Source organism: Euprymna scolopes, chromosome 14, assembly GCF_053919585.1.
Source record: "Euprymna scolopes isolate OS-2025 chromosome 14, ASM5391958v1, whole genome shotgun sequence".
Taxonomy (NCBI): Eukaryota; Metazoa; Mollusca; class Cephalopoda; order Sepiida; family Sepiolidae; genus Euprymna; species Euprymna scolopes.
This window is the reverse complement of record NC_136495.1, coordinates 114,662,772-114,687,854: the sequence shown is the minus strand read 5'-3', so window position 1 is coordinate 114,687,854 and position 25,083 is coordinate 114,662,772. Positions and strand designations below refer to the sequence as shown.

The 25,083-nt window shown below is 34.3% G+C and overlaps 1 protein-coding gene across 2 annotated transcripts; it reads right to left on the bottom strand.

The window, feature by feature from the left end:
• Window positions 1-385: 385 nt before the first annotated feature.
• Window positions 386-25,083, bottom strand: LOC145293232 (torsin-1A-like). Of its 2 annotated transcripts, XM_080139791.1 has the most exons (3): window positions 24,514-25,083; window positions 18,242-19,360; window positions 386-1,573 (listed from the first exon to the last, which is right to left on the bottom strand). In XM_080139791.1, exon 2 carries the CDS (start codon window positions 19,238-19,240, stop codon window positions 18,251-18,253), a length of 990 nt encoding a protein of 329 aa, XP_079995917.1. In that variant the 5' UTR covers window positions 19,241-19,360; window positions 24,514-25,083; the 3' UTR covers window positions 386-1,573; window positions 18,242-18,250. The 2 variants fall into 2 exon arrangements, with proteins under 2 accessions (XP_079995917.1, XP_079995915.1); XM_080139789.1 differs by lacking the exon at window positions 386-1,573 and having other exon boundaries at window positions 17,011-19,360; window positions 24,514-25,081.

Below are 25,083 nucleotides of genomic sequence, written 5' to 3'. Positions count from 1 at the left end.
TAAGATGTCACGTTTTCTTTCACTTTCTTTCCACCTTCGCGTCACGGATTCGAACCTGCCTGCCTACTAACACTTTTTTTTTTCATGCTCAACAGACACCTCCAAAAACCTGGGAAACGCCGGGTACTCCCGCTAGTCTATATATATAAAAGGCAAAAGTGGCACGTGCATTTTCGTATGTCCACGAAAGGCTTTTTTCAGGGGGGCCTCTCGACCACGTTACTATTTTTTTAGAACTTTCCTTATACTTCCTAGATTATAATATCTACGATTTGCAAATGGTTGTCATCTCTATGGTTATTTTGATTGACTTTTATCAAATTTCCTCTATTCCGTCCTTTCGCGTGTTTGCTCGTCTTTTTCGTATAAAAGCAAAACTAATCAGAGTATAGTAGGCCACCTGGCTTTCCGACCGAGACCTCCAGAAACGCAATTAGCTTTGATCAATGTTGGGAAACCATTCATATCAAACAATTGCTATTCATTTGGAGAGCTCCTCCTTTTCTGGGGGAACTGGTTTTCCCCAACATTATGGGGAAGCAAAACCTGGCAGAAACTGGCCTGCAGCCAACGTTCATTTCTGCGCCTGCATGATTCTTAACTTATTCACTTCAAGTCAACATTTTGATTGAAATCACTAAATTTGAACGCTTTTCACTTCCTGTCACGTCTTAGCGTAGCAGTAAGATGTCACGTTTTCTTCCACTTTCTTTTCTGTCTTTGCATCACGGTATCAAGCCTGCCTGCCTACCACCACTCCCCCCCAAGCAAACACCCGGGAAACCCTGCTAGTTCCTCCTAAAAGCAAATATGGGGTAGCTATACCGATGAGATCGTATTTGGGTCACGAATACTATGTGATTTTGAATATAGTAGAACCCCTGATACAGTGGCCCTAGGATACGGTTTTTCAGGTTACAATGTGGAATACAATGTTTTTCCGGCCTCTGGTTACGGTATTTGCCTCACCTTACGGTGTTATTTATAATGTTATTTGATTACATATATATGTATTATATACTGTACTGTATTTTATTAATTTTTAATGCCGTATCCCGGAGTTCTACTGTATTTAGTCAGGGTTTATTTGTAGGGAAAAGTATGGTTATGCCAGGTTGTTCTGACAAGCCTTTGTATAGAGAGACCTTAGACACTCGTGGATAGTTTCTAGTAGGCATTCAAGTTCTCTCCATGTTATGATATGTGTGTGTATATGTATGGAGGGGAGGACATCAGGCCTTGTTTTTGTGAATCCATGAGGATTTTAGCAGCCAACAATTGATTCAGGTAGTTAATACCACGCTTCAACGATTCGAAGCATGAAAATTTAAAAAATATGTAAGCATCTCTATGTTCTTGTTTTTTTTTTTTTTTTTTGAGTAAAAATAAAGATAAAAGAAATGGAAGAAAATAAAAGAAATGTAATAAAAAACAGTATTTTTTAATTGTATTTATTTCTTGGAAGCGTCGTTTCAGAAGCCGGAAACGCTGTAGAAACTGTTGTGAAACGAGCGACACTTGTGCTTAGAAGGAATGAATCCCATAAGATGGTCAAGAGCATCTATCAAATCTCCTGAAAATAAAAATAAAACATTTAACTATTCGTGCAATCATAGGAGAGAAAGTAAAATCAACGTAACAAAGTCGGCACAATTCTGCTGGTATGTAAGTTGCATGCGCTTACAAGAGGCAAGAATTGTCAGAGTTTATTTAATTTAACTCCTTTCAAAGTGGTCAGACACAAGGTCAAATGTGAGCTTGATGAAAGTGTTTATGTAGAATGAAGTTTGATTTAAATTATTAGTGATTGTGCAGCATTTTTCACAGGAAATAGGGGAGTGAAAACAAAAAAAAAAATTACAATAAATAACTTTTACTGAGGAAGGGGTTTGGTCTTTTATTGGTTGGCATAGCTTTTCAGTTTTGGAACTCTTAAGGAGAGTAGAAAGTGGACCGTAGGTTTACTTTTGTTAGACTTATAACTCTTGCTTCCCTTATTCTGTCCCTTAGTCCTCACATTCCATGAGTGATGTTTCTGACAAAAGGGGAAAAATTGCTGGTTTGTGGATCAGAATCTATCCATCTAACATGTTATTTGTAATATTTTTTTTACTCCTTTCATCAAGTAACTTCATGACTTGTCTGCAGAGATTAAAAAAAACAAAACAAAAAACAAAATAAAAAGTAAGGTTCAAAAAGGTAAATTCTCAGCAACTCACTGACCCCAATGCTGTTTGCTATGGTTTTCTATTAGTCTTCATGTCTTCTTCTTTTAATCGTGTTATCTTAGCAATTGCCGAGTGTGCGAGCACTGGTTCACAAGTATAAAAAATAAAATGACACAAACTCACAAGAGAAAACACAACTCTAATACACTGCGTATCGATCTGTTGTATTCTGGATGTGTATCTGATACTATCGCGGAAAACTACCCTCCAAACATTAATGTCTACATCTTAGTTAAGTTTCAGTTTATCAACCAAGATCCAATTGAGATAATTTGCCTGACGAGACCAACACTGTCAGTCAGTTGAAGTCAGCTCTTCCTGAACCTGCTAAATCTCTCTCTGATCAGCTCCAAGTTGCAAACTGTCTCTAACTCCAAACTGTTCATAAACTAACTCAGACTTCTAAATTTATTGATTTCAGGATCGGAAATCCTATGTCCAGTCTTTTATCTTAGTCACTGCCACACTTAATAGAAACTGACTATTTTCATGCTTGCCCTATCAATCACTCCGAGCTGACTATTCAGAAATTGACCATTGACAGTGAGGTGTCTTCCTGTCTCGAGAGTTCAAAAGACCTCAGCGGCTCCCCATGGTCTTTTTACTCATCTCACTTCCTATACTTTAGCTCTGCTAATGAATCATATCCTCCCATTGTTGGGGAGCTTGGCTCTTGCATTCATGGTATAACAGTAATTTATTTATTTTACTCAATTTCACCCCAAACAAGACATATTGCCACTGAGACGTAAAGGACTACTGTAAATTATGATCTGTGCCTATGGGGACATTGTAAGTAGGGAGTTGAGTAGCAAGGTGTCTGTTTATATTACATTTAAACTTCATGTTAGTACAGTTGGAAAAGCAGGAAAGGGAGGGAATTCCAAAGTCTAGCAGCTTGAGGGAAGAAACTTTTAGTGTAGAGCAGATGTTGTTATATTATGCAAAGATTTTTTGACCAATGATTCGGCCCGCCCAAATTTTTAAACCGGCCTGTGCAACTGTTTTACAAAGCGTCAAAATATTCAAGAAAAATTTTTAAAATGGAAATGTGTGAAAATAGTGTGGGTTTTGTTTCTTTTTGTTCAGAAAATGATTAAAGAATGAGGAAATCTTTAATTCAGCCAAAATCTTTAATCAGTCCCGCTGAGCTCTTATAGAAAATATAAGAATATCCAAGAAAAAAAATTTTAAATGGAAATGTGTGAAAATAGTATGGCGGTTTTTCTTTTTGTTCAGAAAATGATTAAAAGAAAGCTAATCAGCAAAACAGTATAAAATACGCCAAGGTCATTTTTTTTTTTTAATTAAAATTTATTTTATTTTTTAAATTAACATTTTTTTTTTGATTAAATTTTTTTTTTTTTAAATTAAAGTTTTCTTTTTTTAAATTAAATTTTTCTTTTTTAAAATTAAAGTTTTCTTTTTTTAAATTAAATTTTTCTTTTTTAAAATTAAATTTTTTTTTTTTTTTAATTTGGCCTGCATAAGCGCCAAAAAGGCTCTATTCTATAGTCATTAGCTTTTTAGCCACTAGGATCTCATCCTCAGATATCACGGATCGCCACCTATAACTAACAGGTGGCCTCATTTTTGAAGTTGTTTGGTTTTGGATTTCCCATTTCCAGCCATGTGTTGTTGATACCTGCGTTTTAAAGGTCACCTCCTCTTCTTCTGCGAAACAACTACAATGCATTCCAACATTTTAAAGGTCACCTCTTCTCCATCTGCAAAACACCAACAATGAACTCCAGCTGACTATGGCATAATGTTATAATCCTAGAGGACTTCATACATGCATTATACAACATGCAACTAAAATATAACGCATGGTACACACAGACAAATATTAATCACATTGATACATAGCCAAAATATTAGCATGAATTTATATCTCTGTCTAATCTATATATCTATAAAAGTGAGACTGTGTGTGTGTGTGTGTGTGTGTGTGGGTGTGTGAGGACACTTCTCAACCTATATACTCAACGAATTTTTGATCTACAGATTTGAAATTTGGTATACAGAGTATTCGGATATGTCGAAAACTTTTTAATTCATTTTCATCCGGAAAAAAAGGCTGCTAAGGGGACAAATTGGAAAAATTGGTACGTGCGTGGTTGTGAAATATGACAGCTTTCTTATGTTAAGTAGGAGTTGGTTTGAAAACACTCTTTAAAAGTCATGTCATGCTGGTGTAATGGTTACCATGCTTGACTCACTGTCTTTAGGCTTTGGTTTCGATCTCAACTTGAGCGTCTTTTTTTTTTTTTTTTTAAACTTATAAAAAGTGGAATGTTTAGAAAAAACATAATACTTGCATGCACGTGTCTCAGTTTCTTTCTGTCTATTTTAAAATATTTTTTAAAAGGAATTTAACATTACATTTAATACCTACGGTATTTCTGTTTTTTTTTTTTTTTGTTTTTTTTTTACAAAGAAGTCACCACTTATCAAGGCCCGGAGGCCACTCGAGGATAGGGATTAATAAGCCTACAGTGCCACTCTTACTACACCACTGCAACACACCTGGACAACGCTGGGTACCCCCGCTAGTCTAATATGTAAAAGGCAAATGTGTGTGTGCGTGTGTGTGTGTGTTTGTATGTCTCACAAAAATTTTCGAGAGGCTACGGATTCTGACGAGACCAGTCTCATTTTCAAGCTCTGTCCTTTGGATGACAAGTATTGAAAAATTGGCCAAAAACATTAATTCCTTTACCCTCAACTGGGCAGTTTTCTACAAGGAGGGGTCAGTTTTTTCGACAACATTTTCGCAAGTGATTGTATCAGTTGGACTAACTACATTTAATTTCAATGTTCCGAACTTCCGGTCAGGCGATTGAGACATTGGCTAAGATGTCACGTTTTTTAACCTTTTTTTCTCCTCCGTTACGGGTTCAAGCCTGCCTTCCTACTACCACATTTTTTTTTTTTTTAAACACTTCTACCTACTGTTGTTTTGTCCCTCCCCATACCACTTTTTAAATTTTTTACACCCTCATCGGGGTTCCTTACTATACCACCTACACATACCCAGGCACCCCCGCTACTATTGTTTTGACCCCCACTCCTGGTGATCCTTACTACACCACCTAAACACCCAGGCACCCCACTAGTTATATATAAAAGGCACTGTGTGTGTGTGTGTGTGTGTGTTCATTCCCTATGAACTCCAAAATGGCTGGGCTGATTTTTTAAAAATTTCACACATATATACTTTATGTGTCTGGCAGTGTTCTTACATAGGTTTTGTATTTGAATGCCCTGATAAGTATCAAAAATCGATAATTGAAAAAATCTGATCAAAAGACAATCTGATGTTGACCAAAGTCAACACTCTTATACAGCCTAACATGATAACTGCATTTTAAAAGTTTTATCACTGCACAACCAGAAGAGCCCAGCATATAAAATTAACAGTAGGTTCTTTGATATGACACGGGCACATTCAAAATGAATGTTTCTGTTTAGAGCACGACATTACTGATTTCAGACTGCTGTTGCCATTTTCATAATGTTTCGACCACTAAAGCCGATTGTTTCAAATACCTGGGCTCAATGTTTGTCACCATGAATTAGGGGCACGATTGTGACACTATGGTCGACTGAAGTTGTTGTGTGTCGGAGAGGTAGAATAAAAAAACAAAAAGGATAAATGACAAAAGAAAATGAAGTAGGTTTGTGAGTAATAAAAGAACTTATCAATAAACAATGGATAGGAATTTGTTTAAATTAGGGTGTGATGAATGGCGATAGCAAAAAGGACTGAACAATGGACTAAGGATTGAACAATAGAAACGATACTTGATGGAGGAATTCAATCGGATGCTTAGGCAGTTGAGACTTAAGGAGGACAGTTGGATTTTGGATACAGCCGAGAGCAGTTGGTCATTATGAACCGGTCTCCGTGTCTGTGTGTGGAGGGGGGAGTCATTTGGTGGCCGATTCACAAGAATACAAAGAACAAAGACCATTACATGGAAAAATATGTATAATTTTATTAGTGGTCGCGTACAAAATGGGATTCGGAAAAGAGTCTCTACTGTGTAAAATTCTCTAAGTTTTTCATGGGCTGTGTCACCAATCAGTGAAATGGCCAGATCCGGGTCCGGCTGTCAGCATATTTATCTCTGAAAGAACATTAACTATCATAGCTAGCGTACAAAAAAAATAAAAGAAAAGGGGAACTTTATTTATTTTTTTTTTTTTTACATTCTTATCTGACCCTATCACAACTGTCTCTACCAAACTTCCCTCTTAATTCTTGGTCTACAAACTTGAGACTTTATTTGGAGCTGTGGAACAGATTCAATTTGGTATTTAGCCTGTAAAAATAACTAAGTAGTCAAAATTGAAAAAAAAAAAAAAAATGAACTTGGAAGGAATAAGACAAGTAAACCTGTTACTTTTGTGCATATGTAAATATAGATTAAATTTGTTTAATCTTTAATACCTTCTTAGTCATCTCAAATGGTAATGACTAAGGCTGGAATGTTAAATGTTTTGATTTCAATTTGCCACTGGTCCCGGAACTGGCTATCCATAACTATCTTGACTGGTACGAACTGTCATGCGTGGTTTGCGTTCATCTGGGACGCTGTGTGTTCTATGAGAGGAACTGGCTCAACCCATCCTTGATGGATACTGCCATGTCTTTTTGTATAATTGGTAACCTTCTGGGAAATTTGAATTGAACCTTTTGTTTCATCCGCTATAGTAAACAGCTCTCATTCCATGTGACACGTCTTTTAGATATCTTGTATCAGTTTATTTCTTGATCCTTTTATCTAAATGCTGAGAGTTTGATACTTGTATGAGTTTCAGGTCAGGCAGTAGGATACAAAAAGAATATTGGTTATAATCAAGTTAACATATTAAAATTTCACTTTTAATAAACAGTTTAATCTATAATATAAAGGACAAAAATCTGTTTAAATGTATGTATGTATGGAAGTATGCTTGTATGTCTCGCAAAAACTTTTGACAAAGACAACAGATTTTCACAAGATTGGTATCATTTTGAAGCTCGACCCTTTGGCCAAATATCAAAAAATTGGCCAAAAAACATTAATTCCTTCACCCTCAACTGGGCACTTTTCTACAGGGGGGGAGGGGTCACTTTTTTCGAAAGTCATTACCTCTTTTCGATTGTCTAGCCTTAATTGAAACCTACGTCACATCCGGTTTGGCGATGGGCGTAACAGCTAACGCATCACTTTTTTTTTTTTCCCCACTTTCTTTTCCTCCTTCATGGTATGGGTTCAAGCTTCCCTGCCTACTACAACTTTTTTTTTTTTGCTCAACACACACCTCCAAAACACCCAGGCAATGCCGGGAACCCAGGCTAGTTTTATAAAAAAAAAAATAAAAATATTGGTTAAAATCAAGTTAATATATTAAAATTTCATTTTTAATAATCAGTTTGATTTTATATAAAAACAAAAAAGATGCAAAAAAATATTGGTTATAGTCACGATTGTCTGCTCTTTAATTTTCAGTTTCTGTTGTTCATTTTGCTGGATAATTACACAAGGTCAAGAAAGCCATTCTTAACATAGGAAAAAAAAAAAGGTCTTTCACATCATTTGAGAGAAAGATAATCATTAACCGACAAGAACCGTATCTTGTTTGTCATCGTTGTCCCGTCTAAAAAGCAGGCCAAAAAGGGCAATTTTAGTTATAACCAGAATTTCAAATCCAATAGATCCCAAACTGTCTGTGAAGTTCCAGCCCCTGTAACATCACTACAATGTTGCATCCCTGTACTTGTTTTACAAGTAGTGGGGCAGGTTATCTCAATATTCCATAAGAATATTTCACTTAGTGATACAAACACCAAGTGAAAGATTGTTTCAGTAATCTGCCCCACTAAAGTGTGTCTATGGAATGTCCTCAAACTTTCTGCATTAGTAACCTCCCACCCCCATCCCATCTCACCCATGCAGATATTCCTGACCAAACTGACTCTCAGTAAAATCCCACCATTTCATTGGAGACGTTTCATAGATGCCAGAAGATTTTCTACTGATAGCTTCTTCGGACTGTTTGCCTTTGAAATTCCCTCCCTGCTCCCCCCAGTTATGCAAACATGCAGAAATTTAAATGTAAAGTGAACAAACATCTTGCTACATAACTCCTTACCAAGGTTATCCTCCTAAAAAGAAAAAAAAAGGTACTAACTTCTATCACAGTATGCTTCAGTGACAATATTTCTTTTGGCTGAATAAAAGAAAAAAGATTTACAAGAAGTAGATTAAATGACATTCATTTTCAAAGGAAGTGAAAAGCCGGCTTTGAAACTTAGTACATGACAGTACTTTCTCTGACATTGAGCATGTGGTGCAATGGGGCAAAAAGTGACTGTAATTATAACTAGGACTATGACAACAGAATATTATTTTCATTGCTTCGACTCTCAAGTATATATCAGACACAGTTAATCAACCGAGAACCACATCACTCTATATAAAAGCATATAAGATATCAATGAATACACACTCGAGAGTCAAAACAATGAAAAAATATATGCTGTTATCCTAGCACTAATTATAACACATCCAAAACTAAGCTTTTATCTTTTCACCAGAAATGCTCTGATCCCCATTTGGCTCCAATTGAAACGAATGACTCTTGTCTAAAAGTGGCTTCCTGTTTTAACAAGCGTCTGAATCTGACTTTTACTCCTGACCTGAAATGGAAAACTTGCACCAAATCTGTTGCCAAGGTTGCAGGAAAAATGGTTGTCATTCTACTGCTCCAGAAGGTATCTCACTCTCGATGCAATCCTCTACAGATATAAGAGCTAGATACGTCCTAAAATGCCATATCTGGGCAAGAGCTGCTCAGAGCACCCTATCCTGCCTTGACAAAGTTCAAAACAGGCTTTGAAACCTAGTAGGTGATGCCTTTTCTTGCTTCCTGCAATCTCTTTCTCACAGAAGAGACGTTGCGAGCCTGTCTCTCCTCCATTTTTTTCATGGCAAGTCTGAGCTTCAATCTGTGGTCCCTTTTGCCAAACTTTCCCAAAACACTTATCTAGCTACAACCATTATCAACACTTTCCCCCACTCTCTATTTGTGCCTAAATCTAGACGCAAATTCCATGAACAGAGCTCCTTTCATAGAATTGCCTGCCCGTGGAACTGTTTCACTGGCCTGCTTTTCAGCTGACTACAATATGGTCGTTTTCAAATCCAATGTGAACAAGTTCTTGTTGAGTCGTCTCCTTAAATAATCAAATTCTACCCAATTTCCATCACTAACGATTACTATGCTGTTGTCCTGATGACCCCTGTAGACTCATTAACCATTATTCTTGAGTGGCGTTTGGGCCTTGATAAGTGGCTAGTTCCTGGTAAATAAAGAAGAAAAATGACTATTTTATGTAATAAAAAAAGTTGAATGGAAAATATGATTAAAAAAAACAAAGCAAAAGGAACATCTCAAAGAATAATATAATTTATGATACATTATTTTTTTTTTTTCACATGTTGAAAATATTTCGTTTCTTTACAGTTATTTTTTTTAAATATATGAGGGCCATTCCAAAAGTAAAACTTCCTATTTTTTCTTTTTTTACTCAAAAGTTGAAGAGCTATGAAGACGGAAGTGTCACCATTAAAGTGAGTGACCTTTTGTGCTCTAGAATTTATTTTTCTACATAGTCACCACCATTCTCAATGCATCTCTGCTTCTGACACACGTCCATGACAGACGGGGGTTGCTTTCTTAGAGTCTCACACCATCAATATCTGCAACAAAGAGATGAAACTTTCAGGTTGTAGACGCATAAGTTCAGTTATTATAATTTAATTTGCAATCCTCTCCGATTCCTTTGGGAGGAATGAAAAAAAAAAAAAGAAAAAAGACTTTACTTTTGGATTGCTCCTCATAAATCACAAGGAAAAAATGTTCAATTTTTTATGACATGATTAAAGGCAAAGACAGGCAAAATGGTTAGAGTGCTTGGTAATTAACCAAGAGATTGGAGTTCAATTCTTGGTCAAGTCATACCAAAATTGTAAAGAGAAAATTAAAAAAAAAAAAATGATATTTGCTGTTTGTTTGCTAAACACACAATATTCTAAAGTAAGGATTAAGGGTAAGCAGAGAAATTCAAAAAAAGAAGTGGCACCTTTCTCTACATCTTGGTATAGTAGCCGATGAAAAAAGATTCTTTGAATTACCTATAGTTATCACCAATTGATGTTTCTGACAAAGGGGTAAGAACTGCTGTTTTCTGGGTGGGAATTTATCCATATAACACCTATTGTTGGTTAGTTTTTGATCTTAAAGTAATATCTTTTTAGCTCCTTAAATCAGGTGGCTTCATGCCTTGTCTGAAGTGTTTTCCATAAAAAAAAAAAAAAGATAAAAATGTGATGTTTGTTTCAAAATTAATATCAGTTTTGTTTTATTTCTTGTATCAGTTGCCTCCCTTTAAGTTTGAGTGCATGATTGGCCTAATGGATAAAGCAGTAGAATTTGGAATCAGCTTTGCCAAGTTCAAATTCTATCAGATTTATAGAGTTCAACTATTCATTAATACCATTGGAGAAAGTATTAACCCAGAATCCGAACCCACATTCAGCTTTATCTAAAATAGGACTTATTAATTTTTTTATGAGGACTTAAAATAACATTCAAGAATATCGCCACATCTGGGCAGGAGCTGCTAAAAACAGCCTATCCTGCCTTGACAGAGTACAAAATAGACTTCGTGGCTTAGTGGGGGATGCCCTTTTCTCTACCCTGCAACCTCTCTCCCACAGAAGAGACATTGCAAGCCTATCCTTGTTTTATCATTATTTCCATGGCAGGTGCTCGTCTGAACTCCAATCTCTGGCCCCCCCCTTCGCCAATCTTTCACGAAAAACACCTGTCTAGCTGAATCCACTGTGAAAAATTTCCCCCACTCTTTATCTGTGCCTAAATCAAAACGTGGATTCCATGAACAAAGCTTCTTTCTTAGAACTGCACGCCTGTGGAACTCTGTTCCGTCTGCCTGCTTCCCACCTGACTACAACTTGGATGTCTTCAAGTCCAACGTTAACAAATTCCTAATGAACCGCCCCCTTAAGTAAACACTTCATCAAATCTCCACACTAACGTACTGTACTTGCAATAACCCTTATCCCTGAGTGGCTTCTGGGCCTTGATAAGTGGTGACCACCGTGTAAAAAAAAAAAAAATAAATAAAAAAAATAAGGAGTAATAAGATGGATAGATTGATAATGAATATTATGGGAAGGATTGTATATCCCCACGTACAACCTACTAAAAAGCAACAGTCAAACCCGAAAACAGCAATTCTTCCTCCTTTGTTAGAAACATTGCTCATAGAAGGAGAAGAATAAAGGATAAAATCGAGGGGTAATGCAAGAGTTCCTATTTACTTGCCTCTCCACAAGGGCAGAGTTAGACACCAAGTTGATTTTTAACATGGAGAAAATCCAGCTCCCCCAAAAAAGGACACTCTGGATAGGAACAAAAATAAAACTTGCCTCAATCTAGAAGGATTTCTTTTCCACCAATCGAGGTCATAAAAGGTGAAGTGTAGTATCAGAACAGATACTGCACTTTACTCTAAGCCAAAAAGACAGAGTTACAAGGCTTCCGAAAGTAAGACCAATGTCCACTTTCTACTCTTGATTTAAAAAAGTAAATTAGCATGTTTATTGAAGACAAGAAAGGCAATTTAAGATCAGGAACCGATTTTATCTGACATCTGACCCAATATTGCTATCTTGAAGCTGTTAACTCCCAAAAAGGCTGCCACTTCTATTTATCGATTAGTTTTGCCCTTTTTTTTGGTACTGATGGCAAGTCAAATTAATCCACTATGCAAAAGTTGGTCGTATAAAAAAACAAGTTATTCATCAGTATTCCATACTATGATGTTTAATTGGTGATATATTAAAATTTCATTTTTAATGAAGAGTTAGATTTTATTATTTGCTTCATACTAAATTACAAAAATAATCGAAATGCCTTTAAACTGATCACCCTCACCTCATTGAAACTTGTAAAAAATAAAAAAAATAATGACCGTTACTTATATTAAATATCCAAGCCACGTGTAACAAAAATCATTTGGACAAATGCATTTAGCAAAAGGATGCAAAAAAAAACAACATAACTTGATCAATTGTCAAGAGATGAAATAATTGTCAGATGTATCAAAAAGTCACTTGAATAAAATCAAGAGACAACATGAATGATAGATTGCCAAAAAATAATATAAATGTTGGATGTATGAAAAGGTCATTTTGGCAAGAAGTACGTGCAAGTACAATTGGGTCGCCCTGAATGAAGAAAACCAAATAGGTTTGATTGTCAATTCATTGAAACAATTTAATAATCAGCCACCTGATGCAAGGAACTAAAAAGATATTACTTTAAGATCAAAAACTAACCAACAATAGGTGTTATATGGATAAATTCTCACCCAGAAAACAGCAGTTCTTACCCCTTTGTTAGAAACATCAATAAAATGCCCTAGGAATGCGACCTACATTGATAAGTCATCCCATAGGGGCGTTTGAGAGAGGTGGTCGAAAATTGTTATATAATAATAATAATAATAATAATAATAATATGAAATCGATATTATTATATTGATTTGGGCCCCAAGAAGAATCAACTATCAAATTTCTGTACATGCTTTTTCCTCTTAACAACTCAGCATCCTTTACCATCACCAACAATAAAGATATACTAGCAGGACCTGCAGAAATTTCACAGTGGATGCTTTCATACGTAATATATTGATTTTGGCATTCTGTGGATGTTTAGTGTAAATGGAGACACCCCTGATATTATTGTAGCTCTTTTGTTAAAACTGTAAAAGTATTTATCTAAGCTAGCAGGGATGCCTGGCGTAGTCCAGTCGTACAATATGCTTAAATATATTGTTATTTATGCAGATTTTGTATTTATTATTATAAAGTCATTTTTCTATCGATTCTTATATATTATAAAGTTATGATTTCAAAAATAAAAAAAATATACCTGTATGACTCAGGTGCATCAGCTTTAATCGAAACCAAAACCAAAACCAAAACTTATGACGAAAAACAAAAAATATTATATACATATATATATATATATATATATATATGAGTTCCTTCAGCTATAATTGAAACCAAAACTTATGAAGAATTCTTGGTAAAATTATTTATTACAAGAAATAGGTTATACCAATTAAGCGACAGTCACTCAGAAGAAAAAAGATGTAAGCATGACACCTAAAATAACACACACGCTATTGTATTAATAGATAGATTATTATATTTTCATATATCGCTGTGCCATTATTCGTTCTAAGCACAGCAGTAATAAAAGACTTATTTAATTTTTTTTTTAGAAGCAAAAAATAAATCAGGCTCTTAAAACAAACCGAGAAAGAAAGAGAACAGCTTATACAAGATAGTATCTTGGAAGAGAGAGGTGTTGCCACATAGACTTAGAGTTAGTGGAAAGGGTAACGGGAGGATTGTTTTAAAGTTGTTAAAAAAACTGTTAATCTTTAATCATAATTCAGGATATTTGTAAAATAAAAATGGAAAACAAAAAGAAAAGAAATCTGCAAAAATAAGAATAAAAAAAAAAAAGAAATTCTTTATGAACGTTCAACACAATAAACCAGAAAATGATCGCCTGTTGCCAAAGAAATTGTTTTTTAATATGATGGACTTCAGAAACAAAATGCCTATCCTTACTGCTATAAGACTTGGAAAAAAAAAAAAAGAAAAGAAAAAAAGAAAAGAAAAAAAGAAAAATGAAAAAAAAGAAAAAAAAAAGGTGAGATGAGAATATCTTTTTCTATGGAAATACAAAAAGAAATTAAATGCCACTAGGACGGATTTTAGTGAAAATACCTAATTTAATGAATGCCCTATACAATGCCTATTGTGGGTGTTATGTAACAAGATTGGAAGGTTGAGTCAGTGCCCTTAAAGAAGGAGCACTCTGGCCCTGTAAAAAATGTCAAAGTATCCCCATCGAGAGTACCTCAAACAACAAGCAATAAACATGCCCCACTCGAAAGCCTGGTGACAAGGCCTGGGAGGGTGAACCTCCTAAGACTACCCAGAATGAATGGGACTCAACTTATATATTTTTTAAAACTTTATATTAAGATCAGAATCTTCAAATTTAGGAAAACCGAGAATTAAGTTAATTTTTCTCTAATTAAACTCTGTTTAATATCGTCATTAAACTAGAAATGTTGATTCTTACCCACAATTCTCCTTTATCAAAAAACAAAAATCTGTACAATTTAGGTACCCGTGATGAAATGAAAACAACATATTCTAAAAATCACTTAACTTGATCAAGTAGTTTTATTTTTAAACAAGAAAAATCAAATTTTATGAGCAACAGAAGAGTCTTGTTTGCCATTTTGAAAACAATCTAAAAAAAAAAAAAATAAAATAAAAAAAATACAAAGAGAGATAACTCAATATTTCAAACTTGCAAGATTTATGTTGTAATGCCTACAAATTCCCATTAATCGTTTCAAAATGATTTTCTTTATAAAATAAAAATACTTGATTAATTTACGTTGTTTTCGGAATATGATATTTTCGTTTCATCACAGGTACATACATCATACAGATATTTTTCATTTTTGCTTTTTTAATATAGGGGAATTTCCGAACCAGAACTGGCATTTCTAGTTTAATGACGATATTAAACATCAGAGTTTAGAGAAAAATTAACTAAATTTTTGGTTTTCCTAAATTTAAAGAGTCTGATAAAAGTTAAAAAAACTGATAAAGTTAAAAATGATATATAAATAGAGTCACTAAAAAACGAACAAAATATCCTTTGTTAAAAAAGAACGTAAGGTTCTTTGATGAATATAAATCTAAAATTTTTTGTCTAATATGCTTTCTATTTAGCCAAATGACCTGTGGAATATAGTCAGTTCCGGTTAAAAGAATGGATGCTTCTATATTATAATAATAAAAAAATATTGAATTTGAAGTCAAACAAATGGTACCTACGTAATTGCCATGCTGCAAATAGTAACATATCCAAAAATTATGGAAAACTGAAAAAAAAAAAAAAAAAAAAAAAAAAAAGGGGGACATTTGTAAAATCTAACAATTTGAATTGCAGAGTTCTTAATTTACAATGCCTCCCCATAGGACAGAGCTACACACCAGGGTCATCTTTTTAACGTGGACAAAAGGAACAAAATTAAAAACTGTCTCAGTCGTGAAGGATTTCTCCTCCATTGCGAGAGAACAAGAAATTGAAGTGCAGCATCTGAAGGAATGTCTGCTCCTATGGAATTAAGAGTTGAATTTAAGCGTTAACAGGGGAGGTAATTAAGTTTTCAATGTCTCACAAATTCAATCAGTTATTTTTTTTTATAAAATTTTTTAAAATTCAAACAGTAAAAAAAAAAAAAAAATAATGTTATTTTCAAAAAATTCACAAATTATGTATATATGTTATGTTTAATTTTGTTTTCTGAAAAATTTTTGTCTGCTATATACATTGTTTAAAGTGAATTACTTCCCCTTTTGCTTATGTCATGTAAACTCAATACGTCCGACCCAGCATGTAACCTTGTCGGAACTGTTTTTCATAAATATTTATTTTTCTACCTTATTGTATTCCGTAACTTTTCGATATGTTACTATTTGAAAAATGGTAATTACATAGTTTGTTTCACCTGAAATTCAATATTTTTTCGTTATAATAATATAGAAGCAATAAAGAATATTACAGAAAAGCTTTCAGCTGCTTATTTAAAAAGTTGATTCTGGCACATCAAATCAACTTTGGTTTTTAGTGTGGTGCTTGTTCAGTTTAGCAAAGACATTAAAAAACAAAGATAAAGAAAAATCTATTATGTATATGTGCGTGTTATGGAACGAAGTAAAAAAAAAATAAAAAAAATCGCTTAACTTGATCAAGTAGTTTTTTGTTTTTACAGAGGAAAATCAAATTTTAGTCAGACCTCTTGCGAAAAAGCCATCTTGGTAATTTTAGCTATGAGGAGGGGGGCGCCAGGGAAGATAACTCCACATAATTCTTGAAGTTTGCCAACGTTTGACAAGATTATTTTTACAGTTTTGAATACTTTTTCTTTGTTTTGTTTTTTTTCTTTCAAAAAATCTTAAAAAATTTATGGCTAAAATTATTAGAACTTCATTTGTATTCTGGCAAACTTCAGAAATTAGAGGGAGTTCTTTTAGATATCATGACACAAACATCTTGGTAATTTTAGCTATAAGGAGTGGGGGGGGCACTCCTTATAGCTAAAATTACCAAGATGTTTGTGTCATGATATCTAAAATTTGATTTTCCTTTGTAAAAAATAAAAAAATAAATAAAAAATGAAATGAAATAAAATATTTGATCAAATTAAGCGATTTCTTTTACGATAAGTTCATTCCACAGCGGTCACGTACATAATATCACTGGATGCTAAACAAAATCTGTTAATAAACAATCTTTCAATGAATTTTGGCTTTCTTTTCAGATCTCCGGGGATTTAATTGAAATGTGATTCTCTCCCCTAACTGAAATGCAACATTGGGATCGAATTTAAGGATCAGCCAATGAAAAGCAGAGAGCAAGCAGAAGGAAAAGATCATTATTTTACACCAAACTGACCCCTTATTTGAACGTCCTTAATGGTAAAATCCACAGTTTCTGTTTTGCAACAATAAAAATAACTTTCATGATAAATTTAAAATCCTTATTTAAAGGAATACCTTAAATTGTCCACATATTTAAATGAAGAAAAAATAAAAAGGTCTTTAAATTAAATCGACATCTTTATTTGAAAGAAAAAAAAAAAAAAAAACTTAATCAAATTGACTCCTGCTATTTCAAACATAAGCATTAAAAATTGAAGGACGGACTACCAGAAGAGTTTTCTAGACACATCTAAGAAATGTTCTTTCAAACTTAAACATGATATATTAAAGAGAATTTAATTTTAAACTTAAGCAAGACAGACCAAAGAATAATTTATTTCCAAGCATGACAAACCAAAGAAAATTTTATTTCTAACTATCCATTAGATTATTATTTCCATGAAGCAGAAGGTACAGTTCTGTAAGGAAGGTACCAAGGTTAAACCAAAGTCCAAAAAGTCAAAGGTTGATCCTATGTGAGAAGGGAAATGGGAGAAGTGTGCTGATCTTGGATCTTTCCAGTAAAGAGAAGAAAGACCTAACATCAAAACTATACGAAACTGTTGAGAAGTCGAGCTACTATTTCTGGCTAAAAATGTAATGATGATTGGACACCAAGATGATAAAGATGGCAATCAAGCATCTAAATAGCCTCAGCATTAAGAGTACATATATCGCCAAAATGAACATGGTGGTGGGGAGGGAGTGCGACGTCATTATTATCTGACATGATGAGAGGAGCCAAAACAATGATCATCATCTGATGATATGCACTTTCATATCTGAATGCAGATAGCTGCTGACCTCGAGCACTGTGTGTGTGTGTGCTTATTTTTCTCTTTAAGTGTTACGGACTGACAGAGCCACTCTCAGAGATGCGAAATTGTATCTAAAAAATCCCTAAATTTAATTCACACAATATTTTAAAGAAGAGAAGATTACCCTTAAATTAACCCCTCACTTGCAGACAGAAAAAACAAAAAAAAAGAAGTGTTTATCCAGACTCCTAATGAAAATAACATTTTTATAAAGATGAATTTTTAAACGAATTTGAGTTTTTCCAATGCCTTCCCTTTCCATGTTAAGAATGGCTTTCTAAAATCTCAAGTTTTTATTATCTGGTGTTATCTCCTTTGTTCCTACAGACTGTTTTCAAAATGGCGTTGCGATATCATCACTGTTTGCTTAGCCACAAAGTTTGATTTTCTTATTTAAAGATAAAACGAGTTGATCAATTTATGCAATTTTTGGTGTAGAATATTTTCCTTCTGCCTTGGGTACCATACAAAATTTTCGTTTTTTATGAGGGTGGAAGTTCTAGAGTCCTTGACAAGCACCAAAAAACCTTACCAATGGCCATCAAAGTTCTTTATGTCTCTGTTTTGTAATACTAAAAGCAACTTTTTCCCAAATTCGTTTGCAACCAGATTCGGAAAATCCATTGACAAAGTAAAGTTCGTTTAGAATCTCCTGGATAAATGTTTCATCTGCTCGAAGGTTTCTCCTCGCCAGTTCATCTGTGATACACATCTTTACGTGCTTCTTCATAAGAGGTAAAAACGGTACGTAGGCCGTGACTAAATGTTTATCGATGAGCTTGCTTTTGTGAAAACCGCCATCGCTCTTTTGAGCGTTGCGGGCAATATGATGCTCAAGGTCGGGAAGTTTGATCGCTTCACGCTGACCACCCCTTTTGTGATAGTCTATTGTAAAGTCATTAATCAAATCATCGCCAGAGTTTGTCAAAAAGATGAACACAGTCTTACGATAATCGATTCCCTCTACGTTATCGTGAAAATCGAGATAGACCTTTATTTGATCAATGAGTCCTGGTGGCATATGGTCGAATTCATCAAAGATGAATATCGACCTCTCACAACTTCTGACGGCTTTCTCGATATCATATTGTAGTGTTCGGCTGTATTCCTCGAATTTACTTGCATGTGGGAATTTCTTAGCAACATGGTAATAATGTACATACATGCTTTTCAATCCATTTTTGTAAATGCTTTCAACAATGAAATTCGTCACATAATTTTTTCCTGTGCCTGTGCTTCCGTGAAACGATAGCACGAGCGGTTTCGGCGGAGTATGGTTGTTGTCAAAATGGGCCTCGAGGTGGGACCTGATGATGCCTAAAACCAAATGTTGGCCGTAAACTCTCTTGCTAGATTCCTCAAGCTTCGTCATGTTGAGATCAATGTATGGAGAATCGCAACATTCGCTGAACGTACAACCGATATTATACCAGGCATGAGTATCAACTCCTCGGAAAAAGATGCATAGTAAGAGAAGGAAATCAACCAAAGACCTTAAGAGTCCGACTCGTGCCGGTGCTGGCTTGGTCATCAAGGGGTATTCAATGCAACGCGGTAAAGGAAGTAATGAATTTAGCAGAGTATCAGCAGCACTTTTCTTCCCAATTCTCCGACTGCACCATAAACAAAAATAGGACTCAAAGATACCATTCTGAAAGAAGAAGAACAAACAGAAATTAGACATTTTCTCTTGAAGGAAACAAAAAAAATAGTATTTTGTTGCTTTTTCATAATTCTACTATATATATAAAAAAAAAATCTGTATGATGCACGTACCCATGATGAAAATAAAATATCGTACACCAAAAATCATGCAAATTGATCAAGTCAATATTAATATTATTATAAAGAAAATGATTTTTAAGCGAATTTGAGTCTTTCCATTGCCCCTCCCTATGTTAAAAATGGCTTTCTGAATAAAATCTCGATTTGGAGTTATCTCCCTTGCTTGTTCGGACTGTTTTCAAGATGGACTGAATATTTTGATGCAAGGTAGAGTTAGGCGGGAAAGATGGAAGGAGCAGAGGACTTTTTAAAAGGGCCCGCTATAATTTAGCTAGAAGCTATAAAGAAGAGTGAACTGCTGGATGCAGGCGAGAGGTTAGAGCTAGATGTCAGGATGAGGAAAGAAAAATTAATATGTACAATCATGGAGCACATAGTAGACAAACAAATATTCAAGGTAGAGATCCTAGATGAGTTGCCAATGGAAATGACGAATCTAACTATGGAACAAATGGAACTCCAAAAAAGTCAGGAGTCAAACGAAATTTAACCTGGAAAAGTTACACATGGAACAGGAAGTCCGACTATGAGAAATAAGATTGATTGGAGTAGAACAAGGAATGAACCACAGAAAGTTTGACCTGACGAAACAGCACAAAGTTTGTGGCAGCAAATACAGATTAATATTTCCCTCATTTTGAAATGACGGCTGCAAACTTAAAATGGCTTAAGAAATCCTGAGCAATGCTGTTGCAAACAGTGCTGATGGGCAAAGCACGTAAGGTGCATGCGACATTAACAGCGGATGATTGTTCAGATTACAAAGTGGCAATGAAAGTGATCTTACGTAATTTTGAATTAGTGTCAGAGGCATATTGCCAGAGGTTCTGAAACTAGAGGAAAGGCAGTGGAGTTTATTAAGGATAAGGAGAGACTACTGAATAAATGGTGTGCCACAAAGAATGCAGAGGATGATATAGAGAAGCTGAAGCAGCTAATCCTCAACTGGGTGCTGGATGATAAGAGTATACATGAGCAAAAAGGCGGCGGATACTCATTACGAGTTGGCAACACTGGCAGATAAATATATATATATATATATATATATATATATATATATATACATATATATATATATACATATATATATATATATATATATATATATATATATATATATATATAAAAGCCAAAATGTGTGTATGTGTGTGTGCATTTTTGGTGTATATCTATTAAAGGCTTTTGGAGGGGGGGGGAACGCTCAGGCTGGTTATTGTTTCTTATATACTGTCGAGATTATAATATTTAAGATTTACGAAACGAGCTAGCGACTTTTACTCGCTATTTTTGCATGTTTGGCCTTTCAGTACAAAAACGAAACTGAATCCAGAGCAGAACTAAGTTCCTTGGCCCTCGTGTCAGGGACATCCAGAAAAGCAATAAGGTTTGATCAATGTGGGGGAAATCCCCTTTTTATGGGGAGCTGGTTTTCCCAACATCTTGGGGGGGGAAACAAACAACATACACAGAAACTGGCTTGCAGCCAAAGTTAAGTGCGCATCATTCCCGTATGGCGTGATGTTTGGCCTCATTAGATTTACGCACCTGTCACGTAACTTTTTAATCGTTTAATTTCACCCATTCCCAAGTCTCTGCTGGTGTTATCAGATTATTGACCTCAAGGATTCGGGTTCCAACCTGCCTACATACCTACCAGAACTTTTCTTTTTTTATCTTTTACATCTACAAACACTCGGACAACGCCGGGCACCCCTGCTAGTATATAATAACATATAAGTAGAGTAAGGTTAGGCATAACCCTGCTAGTCGAATTAATTACCCAGTAAAGCCCACCACGAGTGGAAATGTTAAAGGTAATATTCAGGCAAGTGGTGAAAGCCGAACACTGCCAGAGAAAGACAGCAAAATTACATCGGATAGATGCGAATAAATGGGGCATATTGTATCTAAATGTTGATTGAGTCGCCGATCTGAGTTGAACAGAACAATGGAGACTAAACCGCAAGGAGCCATGTTAACCAATCAAAAGATTAATATGTATGAATAGCCATTCATTCGAAAAGGCTTCATCTAGAATGGGAAAAGAAAACAAGTACTAGTAACCTTATTAAGAGATACAGGAGGGTCCCAATCTTTGTTGTTGAGCTGAGAAAGTCACGTAAGCATGTGATGATAAAAAGAATCGAGGGAAGAACTCTGAAACATTCTAGAAATAAAAGTTGCTGAAAATTAGGTATGGGCAAAATGAATGCCGATAAACATTTTGACCCCTCCCTTTACTGATTAAAAATTCACCGGTTTTCATCAAATGGAAATGGAATCATGTCATCATTTCTATGGTGGCAATTGTATTTTTCTATCCAGTACCGATGTTTTACTAGAAATTCAATATTTTGATTTTCGAATTTTACTCTAATAACTAGGTACGGGCAAAATGAATGCCGATGCTCAAAATGCATAAACATTTTGACCCCTCCCTTTATTTAAAAATTCATCAAAAAATCAGGAAATTAACTGATTTTAGTGAAGTTTTCAGTATTTATCAAATAATGATCATGGAATATAATGAACACATAATTTTTATTTAAATCTTAGTGGAAATGTATTATTTTCGTTAAACAAAAAATACCTTTACTAAAGTTATGGTTTTCAGTAGTAAAAAAAAAAAAAAAAAATGCATTAATTTATTTTTCCTTCTTTTATGAAAATAAAGCATGGTAAATTATAACAATTAAAAAAAAAAAAATTAATTTTTACAGGAACTTTATGAAAAAAGCCCCTAAAGTTCGTATTAATGAATTCGATATAACTCAAAGAAAAATTAATTTCTCGAACTACGGATATTATCATTGAATAAAGCATTGTTTATTAAATATTTTCACAAAAAATTATAATTGCAAAAAAATATTTCTACTTTTTTTTTAAATTACAGGTTTCGCATAATTTTTATATGTAAGATTTTAATATTTTCTTTGCTTGCATAAATGTGAAACTTAGAGCGTAACATAATTTTTACATAATTTTCAAAAAAATTAAAAAAATTTACTTTAAAAACAGGAACATAGAAAAATAATTAAATTAAAACATGGTAAAAATGATACAGACGTTCAGGATAGGAATGTATGGATGCACATCTGGGAGGGGAGGGGGAATTTAGCTGAATTGGTTAACTTGCCGTAATACATTTTTCATAAGTTTTTTTTTTTTTTTCACGTATACAAATATTTTTTCCTTTTGGAAATTAACTTTACTCTTTAATTCAAATACAATCAAACAGTAGTAAAATTTTTCTTGTCCTTCTGGACAAGATCAAAGTGTAGTATCTGTTCTTCAGATGCATTGCTATGCTGCAGTGCTGCACTTCCATTTCTTGTTCTCTTTCGGTGGAGGATCGGTCCTTCACGACTGAGACAATTTTTAATTTTTGTACCTTTTCTCCACGTTAAAAAACGACCCTGGTGTCTAACTCTGTCCCGTGGGGAGGCATAGTAAATAGGTACAATCAAACAGTAGTCGGAAACCTACAGAAAATTATGAAAAATCGGCTTTCAAACCTATGTCCTCCCTCCCCCTATCTTTATGAATCTTCATTGCCGCTTTCAAGATCCATCAAAACAAAACCCATCAACGGATACACGCTCGAGAGTCAAAACAATGAAAAGAATATGCTGTTGTCCTAGTCCTGCTCATAACCAAAACAAATTGGTTAACATATAGAATTACATGGCTTAATATTTGGAAAACTACTTGTTTTTCATCTAATTTAAAATTTTTGCCAATACTACACTGTGACCACTGATCAGATCAGGCAGTTTGGGACGCGAGTACACATTTAACAGCCTTCGTTTATGCTCGCGCGTAGCGTAAATGAAGGCTAGGCTGTGAAATGGGAAATAGTCCCATAGTTTAGGGGTTAATACCATGCAAAAGAAATAAAAAAAAAAACAAAAAAAAAACCTTTTTAGCCAATAAACACACACACAAAATGCCCCTTGTCTCAGATGGCCAGAAAGTGGGTGTTCATTTTACGGTTTTCAAATTCGTTTTTAGCACACCAAAATCTACACACACATAAAATTTATTCTATACGAACGTGAGACGAGTCTTAAAAGTAAAATAATACCCTCAATTCGAACCAGCAAAATCAAAATCAGCCTTAATGGTTACAATTTACGATTAAAATCGCTGATAAAAATGATTTTAAAAACTTGATCAATTTACGCGATTTTTTTGAATATGACATTTTCGTTCTTAACGCGACGAGTAGGTATATGCTTTTTTAAAATTAAGTCAACTTCTAAATAAGAACCAAATTACCCGGTCTAGTGTCTATCGAACTAGCCCAGAAGAGTCTGAATGCAAAGCTACAGCTGACTTGCCTTAACTCACTTACCAGTTACCTTTGCCCTTTTATTAATATTGTTATCTTTTTTGTATTTTTTGATATAAATAAAAAATGTTTTAAATTGGGTTTAAGTAGGAACAACCCCCCTTTCCCAATTGATTTTTTTTCCTGTGAATAAAAAAATTTAATATCTCAAAGTGTAGTATCTGTTCTTCAGATGCTACACTTCAGTTTCTTGTTCTCTGTTAGTGGAAGAGAAATCCTTCACGACTGAGACAATTTTAATTTTTTGTTCCTTTTCTCCACATTAAAAAACGACCCTGGTGTCTAACTCTGTCCCGTGGGGAAGCATTGTAAATAAAAATTCACTTGAATAAAAACTGGCAATCTACAAAAACCACCAGGTAAATACAACTAGTTTTACAAATAAAATTATAAAAAAAAAAAAATTAAAAAAACATTATAATTTTTTTTAATGATTATTGAGTTTGATTTTTTCTGGCAAGAACTTTAAACAAAAGTTTAATTTTTTTTTTATCTTTAATCGTAAGTTTTAATGTTTAGTTTCAGTTTTTTAGGATGAACTTAAATATCGTTAAATTTTCGATGTTAAAAAAAACAAAAAACAAACAAGGAAAACTACAAAGCATAAAATGGATTGACGATGTAAAATTGAAATGACAATGTTTATATGAAAACATTAATTTACTGACCGTTCAAAATTTTCTTGATGCTAAATTTAAGAAGACAAAACAATTCACAACGTTGTCGGCTGGCCGTGAAATAGATTCCAAAGGGAGGTAACTGTGCCGGCTTAATTCAAATTCCTAGAAAACCAGCAATGGCCTTCACATTGATTTTTTATCACTGACTATTTTTAAGCCGCTATGCTCAACGACCTTCTTCGAGTGGAAGCTCAATTTGTGTACCGGTGAAGCTTTTATAAACTTGTAGATGAGCACTCTCCATTAAATCTTTCTCCCCGCAAAAAAATAAGATTCTGCTTATTTAGGCAATTACTTGATTTGATTATAGCTAACGTACTTCCTAACTTCCGGCGTGGATGCTACTGGAAGCGGCGACAAGGCAAATCAGTTTCTTCGCTTTTTTCTCTCACGCCTATGTCTGTGCATGTACTCTTTTTTTTTAAAACTACTACTACTACTACTACTACTACTACTACTACACTTTTCCAATCGTTCTTCTTTTTCTTTCTTTTTTTTTAATCATGGAAAAGTTTTTATCGGTCTTACTTTAATTAAGGATTAGTTTGTTTGGATGAA

Bases quoted from the DNA above. Each gene is read 5' to 3' on its own strand.
- LOC145293232 (XM_080139791.1), bottom strand. From the start codon at position 19,240: ATGACCAAGCCAGCACCGGCACGAGTCGGACTCTTAAGGTCTTTGGTT.